Source organism: Microplitis mediator, chromosome 4 (assembly GCF_029852145.1).
Source record: "Microplitis mediator isolate UGA2020A chromosome 4, iyMicMedi2.1, whole genome shotgun sequence".
NCBI lineage: Eukaryota > Metazoa > Arthropoda > Insecta > Hymenoptera > Braconidae > Microplitis > Microplitis mediator.
Genome location: NC_079972.1, coordinates 10,296,135 through 10,318,074, shown reverse-complemented (window position 1 = coordinate 10,318,074; position 21,940 = coordinate 10,296,135). Strand labels below are relative to the sequence as shown.

Here is a 21,940-nt window from a genome sequence, read left to right as displayed (position 1 = left end):
AAACACATCGCAATTACGAAGTGTACTTATAATGTATTATTTATATTTATATTTACATATAGATATATATATAATTGATATAATAGCATGTAAATGTTGTAAATAAATAATTCTTTAAATAAATTATTTAGTTGCATTTATTTATCACCATGAGAGTTATATATATAATTATTTAAAAATTACGATAAATTATATTTAAAAAAAATAAAAATAAAATACGCTGTGCTACAGCGAATTATTTACAATTGAGCGGTATGTACAATTAAATATTTGGAATGTAAAAATAAATATTGCTTTTAAAACTTAACAATTAAAATCTCAGAGAGATAACTCTGGAAAAAGTGTGAGAACAATCTGGTCAATTAAAAAGTAAACGAGATGTTTATTCAGCGGAGCATTTTGCAGTGGATCCAAAAGAGAGTCCATGAGTTTACACCAACAGTCATTACGTAAATAGAGAAGCCACTTGGGTAATAAATTATACAGCCCTTCCTTGGCGCTTGAATATTTTTCGTCTTCATGGCTCACCGTGGATACATTTTTTCGCGTCGGTTTGGATCCAAACATAACGTTGTGCAATAATTTAATTACCATCGCCGCCCGTCCACCGCTCAGTAATTTAGTCAACGTTTTATCCAAATATTTACTACAGATTGGATCCAAATTTAAACGAGACAATGATGCCACCAGCCAAATAAATGTTGATATCGTTGGTGGAACATTCAGTAAACTGTCCACTGTAAATTGCAATAAATTAATTATTTTGTTTTATTTAATTAGCGGAAGAGAAAAATAGGCAAAATGGGTCTTCTTAGGAAAAAAATGTCAATAGTTAATTTACAAAAAAATTTCTAGGGCCCATTTACGATGTACCTGAAAATCCGAACGTTTTTTGCGTAACGAAAATGAAAAAATTGATGTAATTTGACTGGTTAAAAGTTACTTCAGGGGTAATTAGTGGTGGCTGCAATTGTCGGCTGACATGCGAAATATTTTAGAAATCTAGATCCAGTAGATTTTTTACTTTTCACTTTGATTTTTTATTTTTGTTCCGCAAAAAACGTTCGGATCTTCAGGTACGAGTGTGAATGTAGCAGACATCAGACAAATTTTAAATTATAAACAAATAGAGTAAATAATTAAAAAAATGAAATTTTGAAAAAATGCACTTATTAATTTCAAAATTTCTTAGATGCGCATTTTTTCAAAATTTTATTTTACTAATTTCTTACTCTATTTATTAATAATTTTAAATTTATCTGAAGTCTGCTACATTCACACTCGTACCTGAAGATCCGAACGTTTTTTGCGAAACAAAAATAAAAAATCAAAGTGAAAAGTAAAAAATCTACTGGATCTAGATTTCTAAAATATTTCGCATGTCAGCCGACAATTGCAGCCACCACTAATTACCCCTGAAGTAACTTTTAACCAGTCAAATTACATCAATTTTTTCATGTTTGTTACGCAAAAAACGTTCGGATCTTCAGGTACGAGTGGGAATGTAGCAGACTTCAGACAAATTTAAAATAATTAATAAATAGAGTAAGAAATTAGTAAAATAAAATTTTGAAAAAATGCACTTATTAATTTCAAAATTTTTTAAATGCGCATTTTTTCAAGATTTTATTCAATAAATTTCTTACTCTATTTATTAATAACATTAAATTTGTCTGATGTCTGCTATATTCACACTCATCTTCAGGTACATCATTTACTCTCTCCCCCTTTGTTTTATTTTCGATTAAATTAAATTACCTGCTTCAGCAACACAGTAACAAGCGCCTTTAACATGTTGCTTTTTAGGTTCAATGAACGGTAAATTTTGATGATCGATGTCATTAATATTCAAATTATTATTAAAAGGACCTGATAACAAATCTTTTCCTTTCTTAGCTGACTCAACAAAATTATTATCATTTATTGGATCAACGCCTAAATTAATATGCTCACTTTCCACGTTAGTTGATGCTAAAAACACATTCATAAATTTATCAAGATTTTGTCCCTTTTCTTTACGTAATTTATGAGCTACACTTTGATAAAGAACCCCGATATCCGGTGTCGTGTAATTAGTAATATAGGGTTTAAAATTAGGTACTGTAAGAAAAATATACAATAATTCACTGCTACGTAGTGTAGGTTTCGCAAGTAATTTCTGCAAAAAGTCTTCATAGCGCTGCCGATTAGCAGCCAGAGATACATATTGATTTTTACGTGTCGGCAGCGGGGAGTCATTCATCTCGCGATCGCCATGAAATTCCAGTAAACGTGATCTGAGAGTATGGAAGTCTTGATCTCTGCGCAGTACGCTCCAAGATTTATTGTCAGCAGAGCTATGAATTGCAATCATGTACAGAGGATGATTACCACCTCCATCAACATGGGGTACAGTGACCCGCCAAGCTGTTAAATCCCGATTATTGGCCTTATCAATACACAGCGCAGTGTCGTCTTGGTCAGAGCGCGGCGTGCAGTCAACTTCTTCGGCATTGAAAACATCCGGGGCCTCAAATGTCGCGCCATCAACTGTCGATGCACGCAGTGCGCTTCGTATTTTACTAATCTGATAGCTTAATTTCTGTCCGACTCCGCTGTTACTAGACAATCCCGTCTGTGACGAGGGTTTCGACGGTAAGTTTGTGGTTGGAGATCCGCAGAGTAGTTTGTATAGTTCATAACTGTGGTGAAATGATGGCAAACAAATGGCTTCAAGAAGTGCGTGAGCTTCTTGATGTGCTTGGTACAGTGGCCTAGATGTTCTCAGTTCTTGTATTTTACCCGGGCCACCCTCGAGTATTTGCTGCAAACCCAGAGTTATATGCCAGGGTAAGTGTATGTACTCGCTGCCATTGGGGTCTAAGTAAGTTGAATAAATATTCTGAGCATCCAAGTATAAATTTTCTTCTATCTCACGAGTTATTTCAGGATTCAGCATTCGTTTACTGAGATCATCTATTGATTAAATAAATAATTTATTATTAAATAAATAAATATTAGACTGGGCAAAAAAATTGACTATTTTTTTTTTTTCGATACTGTGAAAATATTATTCCTGATGCCCACAAAAAATTATTGTGCAAGTTTGAGCCCTTAATATTGATATTAAGAGGTTTATCGTTACGACTATTAGTTTTTTGACAGAAATTTCATTTTTTACCCAAAACTCGTAAATCATCCATCTGAAAAAATTTGAGCAATGTGTATTCTTAAAGGAAATTGAATTCCCTACAAAAAATCTCTCTTAGTAAATTGACGTAAAACGAGCCGTTTCCTTGTAATCGTGCCTTAAACATTGATTTGTTTTTTAAATTCTTTGTTTCTATTTTGGATTTTTGTAACTACTAGAAAAATTAAAATTTTTTTTTGTCAAGATACATATTCTTGAAGGAAATTTGATTCTCTACAAAAAAGGTTTCTTAACATTTTTTGCTAAATTCACTTCTTCGAAGATTATTCAAGGTTGAAGTTGAGCCAAAGCGATTTAAATAACCTGAATAACTTTCAAAAGAGTGAATTTAGCAAAAAATGTTAAGAGACCTTTTTTGTAGAGAATTAAATTTACTTCAAGAATATGTATCTTGAAAAAAAAATTTTAATATTTCTAGTAGTTACAAAAATCCAAAATAGAAACAATTAATTTAAAAAACAAATCAATGTTTAAGGCACGGTTACAAGGAAACGGCTCGTTTTACGTCAATTTACTAAGAGAGATTTTTTGTAGAGAAATCAATTTTCTTCAAGTATATACACTGCTCAAATTTTTCAGATAGATGATTTACGAGTTTTGGGTAGAAAATGAAATTTCTGTCAAAAAACTGATAGTCGTAAGGATAAACCTCTTAATATCAATATTAAGGGCTCAAACTTGCACAATAATTTTTTTTGGGCATCAGGAATAATATTTTCACAATATCGAAAAAAAAAATAGTCAATTTTTTTGGCCCAGTCTAATATTTATTTAAATATTTACTAACCGATATCGAGGCAAAACTGTAAGAGATTAACAGGCCCAGTTTCTTTTATGTGTTGCATAAATAAATAAAGAAGCTGCGGATCGTTCAGTACTTGATCCAAAGAAGGTTTTAATGGATCATCAGTGGTCTGAATAGTGATAACAGGCGTTATCCATGTTTGCAAAACTGGCACGTTCACAGAATCAATTTCACTTGGCAAGAGTACTTCACAGGAAGTCCCTAATTTAACTAGAAAATTTATATTATCTGGATCTGCCAACGCATCTATTGCGGGCAGCAGAACCCAATTAGCTAAAATCTCACGCACTAAGACCTAGATCACAAAATAAATATATTAGTAATTAAATACAATGATTAATAATTTTACAAGTGATCAGTAATTATTAAAACCTTATTATTAGTTGATATATAAGTACTGGGTAGTAAATAAGGCAACAATCCAGTGACTAGACCTCTGAGATAATTCAATTCTTGATCACGTGAATAAGCTGCCGGGTGTATTCTGTGTCCTAAATAATCACGAGCATAATCTTCGGGTTTGCCGCCTTTTTTAGCGGCAAATTCTGACATGACGCGCCAGTCTTGGGCATGCTGCAGTGCGATGGGAATTAAATTATTGAATATTAATTCGGACACTTGGGCATCGAGAAGCCGTCCGATTAAATTTCTGATAGCTATTGTTGTTGTGAGGCGTAATTGCTGTACAAATGCATCGTTTGATGAGAAGTTTGAGTACCAGGTACATACATAAGTCTGCAAAACTTTTTCCAACAGCTAAAAGTAATATTTTAGTTAATCTCCACTAATTCATTTTCTTTCAGGCCATTCTCAGAGTGTCCCCCACTTCTTAAAAATTTTCAATGACTTTCAAATGTCATAAGCGTATCAAAATTTTTTCAATTGATAAAAAAAAATTAAAAGATTAATTGAAAAAAAGATTTCGCTGAGACAGAGATTTAAAAAAAAAATACTTACACTTGACATCAATTAGGAGTAAAACGAAATTTGGAAAATAAATTTCAGCAAAATCTTCATGCCAATTTTATAATTCGAATTTTAAAATTTTGTAGGCTAAAATTTATTCAGCAAATTTTGTTTAACTCCCAATAGATAACAATAAGTAATTTTTTTTTAATTTTATACCTCGGCGAAATTATCTTTTTTTCAATTAAAGTTTTAATTTCTTTTAATTAATTAGGGTAGAAGTATCATTTGTGTATTTTCCAAATTATTTTCTTAAATTTTTCAAGTGTCCGAAACTGGCACTAAGGTGACCAAAAACGGTACCTCTACCCTAAATTAATTTGAATACGGTTGAAAGTCATTGCATATTTCTAAAAAGTCGGGGAAACTGTCTGAGAATACCCTTAAGGAAAAATAAAGTTTTCAGTTCTTTATGTTTTTTTATTAATCAATTGATTGTAAATAAATTTTACGTATCAGAGTTAAAATTATAATGAATTTTTTTCTTTGTATTTTCATTAATTTGCTGTCAACTACCCAGATAACAAAATGACGTCTGGATGAATTCTGAATTTCCTATTTATGATTTTGACGTCTTATCAACATCTTAAAGAAGTCTTTAAGAAGTTCTCAAGATGTCGAATGAGCTACCTAGTGAACTCAGCAAGACGTACTAAAAAGGGTTCTCAAAAAGTTCTTTTTTCATGTACCTGACAATCGGAACGTTTTTCGTGCAAAGAAAATGAAACAATTCATGTAATTCGACTACTTAAGGGGTAGTTCCGGAGATTGGGGATGGCTGAAGATTTTCGGCTGACATACCAGCATCTATATGCGAAATATTTCATAAATCTAGTCATCCAGTAGATTTTTTACTTTCCAATTTTTTCTTTCTTTGCACGAAAAACGTTCCAATCTTCAGGAACATCTTTTTTCTGACTTCGCAAATAAGACTTCAGTATGAATTTACCATGACGTCTTAAGGAGCTCCTAATTTTGACTTCATTTTGACTTCAAAGGAGTTAAAAAAAAGAATACATTTAGACGTCACAAAACTGATGTCTTATTTATGGAGTCTTCAAGAATTCTTAATTAAAAGTTCTTAAAAATGACACCTTTAAGAAGTCATTATAAGACTTCTTGAGGACGCCTTTAAAAAGACGTCATAAAGCAGTCATTCCGACTTGAATGCTGTCTGGGTAAGTAATCAAGAATTCAAAAAAGTAAAAAAATTGTGGGAAAATATTTTTAAAGACTGAAACGAATAAATTTAAATTATGATCATGAAGTTAGCTGACATTTAAAAATTTTTGAATTTTCGTTTTTCAACAAATCAATTGCAAAAAAATAAAATAAAAATATGCAGATGTAGAAAATTTTAAAAACTACAGGTGCAATTTTTTCAAATATTTTACTTTTTTTGGTTTATCGTCTAAAAAAAAATCCAAAAATTATTAGACGTCTGTTAACTTCAGTATCATTTTAAATTTATTGTTTAAAAAAAGCAATGAAATATAATTACGTTTTGCAGTGCAGAGTCCAAATCCTTTGGAATTTTAACATGGCTATTGTTGATAGACGGTTTATGTCTATTACAATTATCACCACTACATACTTTGCATTTTTTATTGCTATCAGACTTATCAGTATTAAATTTTTTATTAAATTTCAATAACAAGTTAACACGTTCTATTATTTTTTCACCCCAGAGACGACCAATATTATAGAGGATGATAACAACGACAGCCCAAACGATGCTGGAAAATAAAAAAAATAATTTAATTGTTTTTGTTGATATGAAAATTTATTTAACAATCCATCGTAGGTTATTGAGATAATAAAATACTTACCTGTAACAAATAGCCACTAGGACCCCAAGTGTAATGACAAATAAGGAAAATAAATATTCCGTATTAACCATGTTTTTAAATAAAACAATTTCACTAGATTTTGAATTGTTCTAAACCATTATTCATTTTTTTAAATGCACATAAACATCTCGCGAATACATGACAGCTGGGTCAGCTGTATCAACTGACACTACTAACCTAACGTAATCACCAAACGTGATGACGATAATTATTATTATTGTTGTTTGGGTCAGATCGTGTCTATATGATTATGATTGCGCAAGAGGTAAGAGATGAAAACCTTTTACCAACGTAAGAGAATGCAAGAGGTTACGAATTCTGTTGATAGGGTAGCTCGTGATACCGAATGTTAAAAACCGCGAAAGTTTGGAATTTCAAATTTAAATAGCAACAGAAGCTCAAGTAGCACAGAACGACTTTAAGATGTAATGAAAATCATGATAGTGAAGTTAGCAGACGTCTAATAATTTTTAGATTTTTTCAAAAATGACAAATCATAAAAAAAAATATTTTCAAAAATTGCACTCATGGTTTTTTTAATTTTCTACATGTGTGTTTTTTTAGTTTTATTTTTTTTTAATTAAATTGTTGAAAAAAACAAATTCAAAAACTGTTAACTGTCTGCTAACTTCAAGATCATATAAAAATCTTTTAAAAGAACGAGACAATTTTTTTTTTGTCTCAAAGCCAAATTTTTTTATGTTAATAAAGTTTTTGATATACAATTTTTAAAAGTACTTTCAGTATCATGAAAGTAAAGCATTTTTGAACTCTGAGAGTAATACAGAACATTTTTAATAATTTAGGAGCTGAATCACTATCATATAAAATATAAATAATCACCTTTGTTTTAATGTCTCATATCTCAGATTGCTTTTTAATTATGTTTATAATTAATGAGTTAAAAAAAAATTAAATGACTCACCAACTCCAGTAACGCAGCATCTGCATCTGCAACTTCCCTGAAGAATTTTTCTCTCACTACTTAACACTTATTATTCACTAATTAATTATTTAATAAATTTAAACAATTTAACTTCATGATACTGAAGTCAGCAGACGTCTGACAGTTTGTAAATTTTTTTAAAAACGATTAACTATAAAAAAAAAAATATTTTGAAAAATTACACCTATAATTTATTAAAATTTCTACATGTGTATATTTTTAGTTTTTTTTTTTTGTAATTTATTTGTTGAAAAAAAAAATCCGAAAATTTGTAACTGTCTGCTAACTTCAGGATCGTTTTACTTCTCAATTTATTCCCCACAAAAAACTGAAATTAAAATCGCGTCACTTTTTTATCACTCACACTAACATTTCTTTTATTGCCAATGTTTTTAATTGTCACTAATTAATCATCATCCCAACACTTTTTAATAATAACACTCACGCACTATTTTATTTATCACTCGAACAACAAAATCAACAATAAGCGCAAAATAACAAAAAAAAAAACAAAAAAAACAAAAGAACGACGCTAACACTTCTACGCCACAACCCGGTACGAATTTCTTTTTCATTTATAAGCTAATTAATTCAATTAATTTAATTTAATTATTATCTCAAAGTGATATTTAAATATCGTGTTAATTATTTAGTAAGTAATTTAATATAAAAAACTATTATTATATTCAAGAAATGAAAAAAGATGACGAGAGAAAATTTAACCCGCGCACTAGAATTGGCGTCTGCCGCCATATTGATTATCAGCCGCGCACTTTTCAAATAACTATAGTGGCGCTGCGAAGTGCTTGCATATCTTTCAAGCAAGCAAAGCTTGTTTTATCAAGTGACTTTAATTTTTCACTATTGAGAAAAGAAACTGAGTAAATAAAATCGACGATTCATTCTCTGGAGATAATTATTCAGCTAATTATTTATCACTACTTAACACTTATTATTCACTAATTAATTATTTAATAAATTTAAATGCTTTTGCGTCACGATTTATTCCCCCCAAAAAACTTGAATTAAAATGGCGTCACTTTTTTATCACTCACACTAACATTTTTTTTATTGCCAATGTTTTTAATTGTCATTAATTAATCACGATCCTGAAGCTAGCAGACAATTAAAAATTTTTGGATTTTATTTTGAACAATAAATTTGAAGAAAAAAAAAAACTAAAAACATGCACATGTAGAAAATTTAAAAGACTACAAGTGCAATTTTTTAAAATATTTTTTTTTTTATGGTTTATCGTTTTTTAAAAAATCCAAAAATTATTAGACGTCGGCTAATTTCAGTATCATAATTAATCATCATTCCAAAACTTTTTAATAATAACACTCACGCACTATTTTATTTATCACTCGAACAACAAAATCAACAATAAGCGCAAAATAACGAAAAAAAAAAAAAAAAAAAAAAAAACAATCGAACGACGCTAACACTTCCACGCCACGACCCGGCACAAATTTATTTTTCATTTATAAGCTATTTAATTTGATTTAATTATTATCTCAAAGTGATATTTAAGCATCATGTTAATTATTTAGTAAGTAATTTAATATAAAAAAAACTATTATTATACTTAAGAAATGAAAAAAGACGACGAGAAAAAATCTAACGCGCGCACTAGAATTGGCGTCTGCCGCCATATTGATTATCAGCCGCGCACTTTTCAAATATATGCCTTGGCCATCAGGGTACTCGTAGAAGCCTAGAGAGCGCGGAAACTTGAATGTGCCATAAGCCACAGCCAGTTAATTACCGACGTCAGTAAAAAAAAAAAAAAAAAAAAAAAAAAAATTAAATGAAAATTAACCTAAATTTTTGTTATTTGTTTTTTCAGAACTTGACTTAATTATTTTATTTAAAAATTACAATGTAGATTTTCTTAAATGTAAATAAATAAAAATTTAAAGAATTAAATATTTAAATAATTATAAATGTGATATAATTAATTGTGTGTGATAAGAAAATCTGATAATTTTTTAAGTGAAAAATAATAATTTATTATAATCATAGTAATAATAATAATTTAAAAAATGCAAGCAGCAAATCAGGCAGAAATTCTTCGAGCTCATCAGCGAGACGATGAGTTTCTCAAAGAATTAGATAAAAAATTAATGAAATGTTTGAGTAAAATAAAAAACAAAAAAATTTTAACGTTCTTACAAAGCAATGCTGTGAGATTGATGTATTTTATGTTTACATCTGGGTCAGGAAACTTGACTTTGGGAGAAGAATATACTGGAATAACACAGGCCAATATACGAGACAGAAAAATAGTTCCTATAAATGCGAGACTTTTGTGTTTACTCATGGAAATATTTGGAGAGAGAGAACTGATTAAAATAGTGGACAAGTTTAAAAATTCCGTGTCTGCTAGCACTGAAATAAATTATAAAGATGATTTATTAAATATATTAAATATATTGAGACGTTTTATTCCAGTTGCTGTTGTACTTCAAAAATGTTTGTTCTACCTGGTGAACTTCCGGTTCAGCATAAGTCAGCAAATTACTGGCATCGACTACGCGAAGATTTCTGGGATGAGTCCAACAAATGACGTCAACTTGGGACTGAAATTGCTGGGATTGATAAGTCTCGTTCAATGCGCGTTGCAGATTCGGCAGAGCAGCATCAGTGATGATCAGGATGATGAACTCCAAGCTGGAAGTGACAGCACCAATGAAAGCAGCGTCAAATGCCAGCTGTGTTTCAGTACAAAGCCATCGGCAGTTACTCCATGCGGTCATTTATTCTGCTGGAACTGTCTTGCTGAATGGGTCCGGGTCCAATCGCAATGTCCTTCTTGTCGCGAACATGTTACGTCTTCTAGAATTGTTCCTTTACATAATTTATGATTTTTTGATTTATTAATAATCAATATTTTATCACATAGTTTCTAATTTATAAAACTATTTTTATTCTGATAACCGTACGTTCTTTTTAAAAATTTGCTGTTCAGTTTACTGTCAAGTTTTTGTTGTTATACAAATTTTGACATCCATTATTGTAACGCAAGTTGACGGAAAGTGTTACCTGATAATTAAACAACAAAAGTTTGCTTTAAATTGACAAAAATTGCGGGAGAATTTGAAGAGTAAAATGTTTACTTTCAAATTGATGACAAGTTTGCGTCAATTTGTACATTCAAGTTTTTGCAGTCAAATTTGGGTCCTGGATTTTGTGTCAACTTGCGATCTATTTGGCTATCAGATCATTAATGTAGGGTTGAAGTATCATTTGTAGCCACAGCTCTATTTTTGGACATTTAAGGCTGGGCCGCACCTAACGAAATCTCGAAATCTCGAATTTAAAAATTTTAATTATTTATTAAAAAATTATCATAACAGCAATTTTCTTAGCTTCCGACTAAAAGCAGAAGACGAACTTCCTCGGACGATTTTTATCATTCATGTTCCCTTAATATTTAAGACGTAATTAGAATTAATTAATAAAGTATTTAACAAAACGTACGCAGTAATAGTGTGACAAAAGTATTTTTGAACGCATTTAAAATTAATTATATCATTGCGTATTTAACAAATTTTTTATTTTATTTTTTCACGTGTCCAAAACTGGACAAAAACGATATCTCTATTGTATATCAATTATTTTAAAACCAAAAATCTCTTACTTCTAGGCCAATAAATTTATCATTAATATAAAAAAAATTTTTAAATTCATACGAATGATTTTTGGAATTATTAATAGCAATTCATTGATGAATTTTATTTGTTAATAAAAACTAATAAATCAATTTTTTTTGCATAACTACTTTTTTTATTCTATTTATAAATAAGTATTGATGAACCCGAGACTGAGTAATTTAATATTCCATTGAACAGAAATTAAAATATCAATATTACGGTAAAATATAATGAGTGTGAATGTATCAGACATGAGACAATTTTTGAGATATTGAGCTCAAACTTTAGGAGAATTTTTTTTTTATGTTGAAAAACTTTTAAGATACGTTTAATCCAGAAAAAAAAAAAAACTTATTTTGACACAGTCTAATATAGATGCCTTATCGACAAGTCAAAAAGTAGCCTAAAAACTGATATTTTATAAATGACACAAAAGCAAGTGTGCTACCTGGGTGCATTTTCTTATATTTATATTCATAATTATTTAATTCTTTTATTTGTAATTTAAAATTTATCTCATATCTGTTACCTGTACGTGGGTGTGAATCTACCAGACATTAAACAAATTTAAAATTATAAATAAATAGGGTAAATTATTAAAAAAATATTTATAAAAAATGCACTTATTAATTTAAAAATTTTTAAAATGCGCATTTTTTCAAAATTTTGTTTTATTAATTATTTACTCCATTTATTAATAATTTAAAATTTGTCTGGCGTCTGCTATAATGACACTCATACTTTCACACTCATAAAATACATAAATCGTTAATTACATTTAGTTTAAATGAAGTAATTACAAAATACATGTAATTAGTGACCCTTAGCATTAAGTTCTATTTACCTGATATTCAAAAGATTCAAAATTTTCATTGAACTCCCGCTGACGTCACAACTAAAAATTATAGATAATTACAACAACAGGACCGGAAATACAAGAAAATAATGGCAATAATGACCCAAAGTAATTATCCTAAGAATTTTTGATCCCTATCATCAGCGCACTCACTTATAATTTAAATTTATTTTCATCCAATAAGAGCATCCGTAACTTAAAAACTACTTGTTGATTGGCTTCGCTCATAACTAAGCCCCGTTGAAAAAAAGTATATATAGTAGGGACTGCATTACCAACCATAGTCATCAGTTCACTTCATGAGAACGAGTCAGATGGAGTTGAGATCCTCGCAGTGAACTTGCATATAAACGTGGTTACTAAAATAAATTAAAACCAAAAACAAAACTCACGTAAACATCAGTGCCGGTTAACCTAAAAATTATTATTTCAATAAAATAATTTATTTAAAAAAAACTCAGTCAAAGAGACCGCAAGTTAGTGAAATTTATTAATTTATTAGTGTCGAGTATTTTTAAAAATATTATTTTTAAATTTCATTTATTTTCATCAGTGATCAAAAGTGCTGACAATTTATCACTCAGACTATTACTGATAAATTAATCAAGTGATTGATAAAAAAACAAAAGTTTTTCACTAATGATGGCGTCGACAAGTGAAAAATTTCTTTGCTCGGATGAAGTAAGAGTAACTCATTTGAATGAAATCTGGGATGATTTTAGCAGTGGACTTGATGGTATTTACAAGCAGGAAGCAATGAACAGACATCGTTTTATGGAATTGTATTCCCATGTCTACAATTACTGTACCAGCCTTCAAGAAGAGGGTCAGAGAAAACATAAAGCTGAAAATAATTCTGCCGCTGGATTTAAATTATACGAAAAACTGTGTAATTATTTGACAAATTACACCACCTCTAGTATTAAACACAGTCAGAATTTAATGGGGGAGGATCTTTTATTTTTTTACACCCGGCAATGGGAAGAGTTCAGATTCAGCAGCCAAGTATTCGATGGAATATGCGCGTACTTAAATCGCCACTGGGTACGCAGAGAGTGCGAGGAAGGGAAAAAAAGTATTTACATAATTTTCCATCTCTGTCTCATCACCTGGCGGAATATTGTATTCAGGCAACTAAATGACCCGATAATGAATGCCATTCTCGCGTTGATTGAACGCGAGCGCAATGGAGAGACGATCAACACGCGGTTGATAACTGTGGTAATTAACAGTTACGTGGAGATCGGCATCACTGAAGACAGTCCTGGTACTCAGGCGGAAACCATGCAAATCTACAAGGATTCCTTTGAAAAAAAGTTCCTCGAAGACACTGAACGCTACTACACGCAAGAGAGTGTCGACTTTTTGAGCCAGAATCCTATCACTGAGTATCTGAAGAAAGTTGAGCACAGGCTGGCCGATGAAAAGAAGAGGGTCCTGCTGTATTTGCACAAGTCGACTGAAGAAATATTGACCAGAACCTGCGAGCGGGTGCTGATTGAAAAGCACTTGGATATTTTGGTGAACGAGTTTAAAAATTTGCTCACACATGAGAAGGATGAAGATCTTGGGAGAATGTATTCCTTGATGGCCAGAGTTCCTCATTGTCTTGATAACATGCGCGATGCACTAGAGAGTCATGTTTGCAATGTCGGATTAGAGACTATTGCTAAATGCAGTGACACTGCACTCACTGATCCGAAGGTTTACATCGACGCGATATTGGACGTCCACAAAAAATATTCTCCGCTTATTTCAAGCAGATTTGATGGCGACATTGGATTTGTCGCTGCGCTTGATAAAGCCTGCGGTAAATTTATTAATAATAATGCAGTAACAGAGGCGGCAAAGAGCACCAGCAAATCACCGGAATTGCTGGCTAAATATTGCGACGCTTTGCTGAAGAAGACCACCAAAAACGTTGACGAGGCTGACATGGAGGACGCGTTGGTCCGAGTTGTAACTGTGTTTAATTATATAGAAGACAAGGACGTTTTCCAGAAGTTCTACGCGAGATTGTTGGCCAAGCGGTTGGTCAATCAGATGTCGGCGAGTGATGACGCAGAGGCTTCGATGATATCTAAGATGAAAGCAGCTTCCGGTTATGAATACACTTCAAAATTGCAGAGAATGTTTCTGGATATTGAAGTGTCTAAAGATTTGAATGAGACGTTTAAGAAACATCTTGCTAACTCATGTAATGAAAAACTGGATATTGATTTTAGTGTTTTTATTTTGTCATCTGGTTCCTGGCCGTTCCAACAGTCGTCTGCTTTTTCATTACCTAGTGAGTTCGAGCGAGTGGTCAACAGATTCACGGGTTTCTACACTTCCCAACACACTGGGAGAAAACTCAATTGGCTGTACAATTTATCCAAGGGAGAGATACAGACAAATTGTTTCAAAAATCGTTATACTTTTCAAGCTTCTACGTTTCAAATGGCGGTACTATTGCAATTTAATACCGCGACATCATTTACTGTCCAACAATTACACGATGCGACCCAAATAAGAATGGATTTGCTAGTCCAAATTATTGGAGTATTATTAAAAGTTAAACTACTGGTTGCTCCGGATGGCGAAAACGAGGCTGAACTTGAAGCATCGACGACAGTTAATCTTTTCACTGGGTACAAAAATAAAAAACTGCGAGTTAACATCAACGTGCCCATGAAAGCAGAAGTTAAGTCTGAACTAGAAACGACACATAAACACATTGAAGAAGATCGTAAGATACTTGTCCAGGCATCGATTGTACGGATCATGAAGATGCGCAAAACATTCCAGCACCAGCAACTCATTGGTGAAGTGTTGATTCAGTTGAACTCGCGGTTCAAGGCTCGAGTACCGTTGATCAAAAAGTCTATTGATATTTTGATTGAAAAAGGATATTTGGAACGCGCTGACGGAAAAAGAGATACATATAATTATCTAGCGTAGTTATTTTTATTGTTTGTTTGATAAAACAGAAACTTTTCTACACAGAAAAAAAAATTTCCGCGCAAGAAATATTTTGCACTATAAATTAAAAATAAAAATTTCCTTAGAACTGAAAAAATTCATTGGCGCGAGAATTTTTTTCTCGCCTCCGACCTAGAGATTTTTTTTCAAGGAAGTAAATTTTTTGCGGGAAATCTTTTTTTCTGGGTGAGACATTATCATCATTATTGTGAAAAAAAAATATATGTATAAAAAAATATTTTTCTATTTATAGATATTTTTTTAATATAAATAATTAATAATGTGTTTAACAAAACAGTGATACTAATTGATAATGATAATAATTGTTAAGTAATTCTTAACTTGATTTGTAATTTAATTATCATTTTATATTTAAATAATTCAATAACTAATTTTTCTTTTAGTAAAAAAATATTTGTCAGTATTTATAATTCCATTAATTATTTTTTTTTCTATTAAGAGTCAAATAAATCATAGTTTTTTAAGTAAATAATAAATTACATTAATAATAATAATAATAATAATAATAATAAAAAGATAAAATTTAATTGCTTGTAACGACAGAAGTGGAAGTTTAAATAAAAGAAAATCTATTTATTAATAAATGCATTTATTATTAATTAATGTTTAAATTTTGCACTAATTTGTATTTTTAATTTAAAATTTTCAGGAATTATTCAATAATTACATCGTCCATCATATGCGGATAAGTTGATAATTTTTTTTAATTTGTGATTAATTTGCATGATATTTTTTTTCTTTAACGTAGAAGCAAAAAAAAGACAAAAAATTATGATCCTGAAGTTAGCTGACGTTCAATAATTTTTGAAATTTATTCAAAACAATAAGTTATGAAAACAACTATTTTAAAAAATTGCACTTATAGTTTTTAAAATTTTCTCCAGGTGTATTTCTTTAGATTTTATTTGTTGAAAAAAAAATTCAAAAATTTTAAATTGTCTGCTAACTTCAGGATCATAAAAAATTTCATTGTAGAAATTAATAATTTTGATTTTGAGAAAAACTTAAAAATGTAAAAAAAAATTTTAGATCTAAAGGAATCGAATTATTAAAATGTAGATTTGAAATTAAAAAAAAATTAGATCTAAGTTATTATAATTTGATTTTTTTTTAAATCTTAATTATAATTAAGATTTGAAAAATAATATTTTTTCATGATACCAGTGTCGAAACTTCAAGTTTCAGTCTTCAGTGTCTCTACATCCAATCAAAACAAGATAATTTTAGTCCAATGTCACAAATGAATATTAGCAAACGTGTAGGTTGTGAATGCCTTCAGTCAGTAAGCAGAAGACAAACTCGTTTCGTCCTGTGGGAACGAGCAATAGTGTATTACACACCAAAGGAAGAAAACAGGGCATTGTGACCCGGGTGCGTAATTGCCTACCCGAGCCAAGGACGAGGATGGAAAACACGCGGACACTTGCGTGTTTTTTCTTCTTTTTAACATTTCAAATATTTCTATCATATTCTGACGTCCTTTTATTTTAATTTATTATTTTTAATTTTTCTCCCATTTCTAATAAGTTATTTTTCGAATATTTAAATTTACCGCGTAAGTAATGAGAATAATTAATAACTTATTGATGAAAATAAAAAATTTTAAGTATACTTTTTAGTCTAATTAATATAATTATTTATGATACTGAAGTTAACCGACGTCCAATAATTTTTGGATTTTTTTTTAAACAATAAATTATTAAAAAAAAAAAATATTTGAAAAAATTGCACCTATAGTTTATTAAATTTTCTACATGTGCATATTTTTATTTTTATATTTTTTTAAAATTAAGTCGTTGAAATAAAAATTCGAAAATTTTTAACTGTCTGCTAACTTCAGGATCATTAATTATTGACACAAATAAATGTTAATAAAGTTATTAAATTTGGATTTTTAAATTTCGCGCCAAGTTGGCGTTACTGTGCGTTACTGTGTTCAACGTTCAAATTTTTGCTAAAGTGGGGGTGGTCGATGAATCGCAAAATCGATTGCTTTGTATCAACTAGCGGTCCAATAGCGGCAGTCAGTATCATCAACAACGGCAGTAGTAGTCCAGATCTTTCTTTACGTTTAAATTGAAACACAGTATTGCAGTTTATTCGCGGAATTATCCATAAAATTTATTACTCATAGTCATTGTTTAATTAAAATGTGCAGTGTTTTTAAAATTTAAGTTGTGCAAAGTGTCTGTGGTATCGTTAGGTGTTAATTGCTGATGCTGATAACTTCCAAGTTCCTGAGCAAAATCATCTGGCATCGTTTGGTGGGAAATAGCAGTTAAGTGACGTTTTTTTAGCTGTCATGCACTTGGAGCAATTTAAATCAAATCTCCAAGTGTATTAGGACACCCTTCTGCATATTATTTCCTCACCAAGGTTTGTTCAAACACTTGCGTGTTTTTTTTTAATTTTTAAAATATTTTTCTATCATATTCTGCCGCCATTTTATTTTGACGTACGCTTTTTAGTTTTTTCCAATTTCGAATAATTTATTTTTCAAATATTTAAATTTACCGTGCAAGTAATAAAAATAATTAATAAAGGTGCATTCCGAAATGCACTATGCTACAGCTGCTCGCAGCGCATTTCAGAATGCATCCTAATACTGCCCGCTAACTGAAGGTTTTCGCAATTTGAACTTTGATACTTGTCATTTGTTTCATAGTAATTTCAGATCATTTATTTCTTTATGATACTGAAGTTAGCCGACATCCGATAATTTTTGGATTTTATTTTAAACAATAAATTATTAAAAAAAAAATATTTGAAAAAATTGCACTTATAGTTTATTAAATGTTCTACATGTGCATATTTTTTTTTTTTTTTTTTTAAATTAAGTTGTTGAAACAAAAATTCAAAAATTTTTAACTGACTGCTAACTTCAGGATCATACTTCATTTACGTAAATTAAAGTTCTGACTTTGTCATTAATTTTTATTCAAATTAGTGTGAATATTAAATAGTATGTATAGTTTCTGCTTAATTATAAATTGCAATGACAATTTACACTTACGCTAATAGTTGATCACACCATCGGTCTTAAATTCATTTGTTTCTGAATGATCCTGAAGTTAGCAGACAATTAGTAATTTTCGGATTTTTTTTTCACCAAATCAATTACAAAGAAACAAAAACTAGAAATATGCACATGTAGAAAATTTAAAAAACTACAGGTGCAATTTTTTCAAATATTTTTTTCTTAATAATTTATTGCTTAAAATAAAATAAAAAAATTATTAGACGTCTGCTAACTTCAGTATTATGTTTCTGACTGGCTGCTGACACCGAAACTTTAATTCCAATGCAGGAAATCATGAAACTTTAGTGTATAACTCAATGAAACCCGATTTCCACTTGCGGGTGATGTCCGCCAACTTCACCCTGGTCTGAAAACGTTCTATTTCATCCCTCGTCACACAATATACTATTTTCCCAGATGATACTGAAGTTAGCAGACGTCTGACAGTTTTTGATTTTTTTTATAAACGATTAACTATAAAAAAAAAATATTTTGAAAAATTGCGCCTGTAGTTTATTAAATTTTCTACATGTGTATATTTTTAGTTTTTTTTTTTTTGTAATTAATTTATTGAAAAAAAAGTCCGAAAATTTGTAACTGTCTGCTAACTTCAGGATCGTTTTTCCAGATGTCTATTTCAAAATTCTTCTAAAACTATATATTGGAAATGAACTAAAAATTAAAAGCAAATGGAAGACATTTATTTTCATTTCATTTATTTCAACAATTTCATAATAACGTAATAATAATATTTATAATATTACAATGCGGCGATTATGTGTTCACCAGTTTTAACAGGAATTCTCATATCAATCAACGTTTATTTGCCTCGAAAAACAGCCCAGCGTATAATAGAAATATAACAAATTTTAAAATCCACATTAATCATCGGATTTTTACGCTACCTATCAATAATAATTACAATAATAAATATCAATATATCATAAATTTATAATTTATAATAATAGTAATAATAAACTAGGCTATTATTGAGGCATAATCAAAAGTTCAAAAGAGAACATGGTGGTAATTTATAATAAATTACCCCACTGACTTTAGAGAACAATTCTCTCCTCAACTGGTAACATACATTTGATATTTTATTTATTTATTTATTTATTTATTTATTCATTTATTTATCATTATTATTTATTTGTGTGTTTATTTAACAAGGGATTTATAAATCTAAAATATTTATTTAATATCGTCGTACAACACTTTAACCCGATGGCTGGTGAGAGAGTGTTCGAATCTACATGACCGTTAAAGTTTAAAATTAATTACGTGGAAGAGTTTGATCATAATTGTTTTTTTTTTAATTTAATCAGTTGAGAATTTTTTTAATTATTATTATTAATTAGCAGTTTAAATTTTAAGTATAAGTTTAGAGAGAAAGTGTTCTCGATAAAGTTTTTTTCGACCCTAATAATACTAAGAAAAATTCTACCATTACCGTGATATATATTTTCAACAACCACAGTATAAGTATAAGTACTCTACAGTATTTCTATTGATTACAAGCTATCGTTTTTTAAATTTATTTTATTACATCACTTTAAATTCAATAATTCATTACTGACTTTATTATTTTATGATTATTATGTTTTTAGCATTCGATTATTTAAATATGTATAAGTTTATCTTTAATAGTATATATTTTTTTAATTTTATTTATCAATAGTTCCGTTTAAAATTTCGATTTATTTTATTCATTTTATTATTTACTCAGTATTATCATTTTCTAGAGGGCATTAGAGGAAAATACAACAGTAATTTAAATTATTTAGCGAGAATAATGAAAATTCGGGAAACGAGAGTTGCGTCTATTTATAATTATTCTATTTTACATATTTATTTATGCTCTACAATTATTTTTCCGTAAAAATTGTTGCACACTATTACTACAACCGTTTATTTTTTTTTATATATTTAATTATTTATTATTATTATTATTATTATTATTATTATTATTATTAATTACCATTATTAATATTATTAATATTATTATTTATTCGCAATTACTCAGCTAGTCGTGTAAAAGTTATAATTAAGCATTTTGATACAGTAACTAACAGCAAATAGCATTATTGTATTTTTTTTTTTTTTTTTAAATTATTTGAATATAAAAAGAAATAGTCTTACGGTTATCGCATTAAATGTTATCGGATTAATGAAAATGATTTTTTAAAATTCAAATAGTGACGATAAGTCGTGACTTTTTTCCCATTTACTTTATTTATTATTTATTTTATTTATTAAAATTCTCGGGTGTGAAAACTAAACTCATTATTTTGCGAGGGTGGTAAATAATATGGGGCTTCAATTGGAGTACTTAAAAATTACAAGCAAACTCCTAATTTAGCAAGGCTTTTGTTATTTTTAGTTTTTACTTTTAATTTAACTTCCAATTATGTCTAATTTTGTCAAAGCAAAGCTCAATTATTTTTTTTTTATTTTATTTATTTGGGTACGTTCGGAAATGGTCTAGGTAAATATATGGCGCGAGAATATTTAAATTTATAAATGAGAATAATTTTTTTTATATTTTTGACTTTTGAAAAATTGGAAATTGTAAAAAAATTATTGGTAAGACTAGTTGCGAAAATTGAATTTTTTATTAAAAGGGCTCCCGAAACTATGAAATTTTTTGATCATTTTTTTGGTCAAGTAAATTCATAATTTAAAAATAATGTTTCGTGTAAAAAAAAATTCGTTTCAAAAAGATTCCAAAAAATTTCGAAATGTAAAACTTCTGAACTTGAGACAGATTAGAACTTTGAGTAGAACTTTTATAATTTTGATAGTAAAAAAGAAAAGTTTTTCTAGAACTTTATACAGACAAATTTTGAGTCTACATTTTACCCATAAGTATGAAAAAAACATTCATAAAAAGTTTTGAATTTAAGTTTTTTGAACGTTTTCGGAACCAGGGTAAAATTGATTGAAAATACTTTTTGAAAAATTTGTTTTAAAAACATTCTTTTTTGACTCAAAATTCACCTATAAGGTAAAAAAAAAACCTAGTACCCGATCAGGGAACTAGTACCCGATCACTTCATAAATTTTTGTATCTATAGTTAGTAAAATTTTGTAAATATAGATATACAAATATATGAGTGATCGAGTACTAGTTCCCTGATCGGGTACTAGGTCTCTTACCTTATAAAGTAATAAATAAATTTTTTTTTTACTTTCAAAATTACAAAAGTTCAAAAAAAGTTCCACTCGAACCATTTTGGAACCATTTTTTTTTTACATGGGCTAATAAAAAAAAATTTTCCATATTAAAAATTAAATCAGCTCTAAAATTTTTCCAAAACTTAATCATGACATAAAATATAAATATCTCCTAAAATTAAATTCAAATCGATACCAATAATTTTTAATTTCTTCAAAATTTCAAATTTTTCTATCAAAAATTTAAAATAATTAATTTTATTTTTTAAATTTTCAAATTGTCGCTCCATTACAATATTTATCTAGAGCATTTACGAGTCCACTCTTAGTTAATCAATCAGCTATTTTCTCAATGAGAATTTAAATCCGGCTTTATTTTAATTACTTAACTTTTTTTATTCGCGCCTTTTTTGGCACTTATTTACCTAACTAATTTATCTAATTAAACTTCATCCCGTTTTCCCGCTGATAATTTATTTATTTATTTATTAAT

General features: G+C 29.2%; 3 protein-coding genes and 1 long non-coding RNA gene across 4 annotated transcripts in view; 2 read left to right on the top strand and 2 right to left on the bottom strand.

The window, feature by feature from the left end:
- LOC130666667 (uncharacterized) overlaps positions 1-8,076 on the bottom strand; it is a 215,993-nt gene extending 207,917 nt beyond the window's left edge. The window contains exon 1 of the long non-coding RNA XR_008989724.1: positions 7,737-8,076. This is a non-coding gene — a long non-coding RNA (uncharacterized LOC130666667). The remainder of the gene's footprint in view (positions 1-7,736) is intronic.
- Positions 114-7,009, bottom strand: LOC130666662 (sorting nexin-14-like). The gene is made up of 6 exons (XM_057467850.1): positions 6,791-7,009; positions 6,463-6,697; positions 4,368-4,751; positions 3,978-4,290; positions 1,759-2,955; positions 114-737 (listed from the first exon to the last, which is right to left on the bottom strand). The coding sequence occupies exons 1-6, from the start codon at positions 6,859-6,861 to the stop codon at positions 319-321; spliced, it is 2,619 nt and encodes an 872-aa protein (XP_057323833.1). The 5' UTR covers positions 6,862-7,009; the 3' UTR covers positions 114-318.
- Positions 8,077-9,646: 1,570 nt separating the features above from the next.
- On the top strand, positions 9,647-11,459 carry LOC130666377 (peroxisome assembly protein 10-B). Its single transcript, XM_057467318.1, has one exon. The coding sequence runs from the start codon at positions 9,803-9,805 to the stop codon at positions 10,622-10,624; it is 822 nt and encodes a 273-aa protein (XP_057323301.1). The 5' UTR covers positions 9,647-9,802; the 3' UTR covers positions 10,625-11,459.
- Positions 11,460-12,552: 1,093 nt separating this feature from the next.
- Positions 12,553-15,665, top strand: LOC130666781 (cullin-1-like). The gene is made up of 2 exons (XM_057468044.1): positions 12,553-12,745; positions 12,823-15,665. The coding sequence occupies exon 2, from the start codon at positions 12,909-12,911 to the stop codon at positions 15,207-15,209; it is 2,301 nt and encodes a 766-aa protein (XP_057324027.1). The 5' UTR covers positions 12,553-12,745; positions 12,823-12,908; the 3' UTR covers positions 15,210-15,665.
- The last annotated feature ends 6,275 nt before the right edge of the window (positions 15,666-21,940 follow it).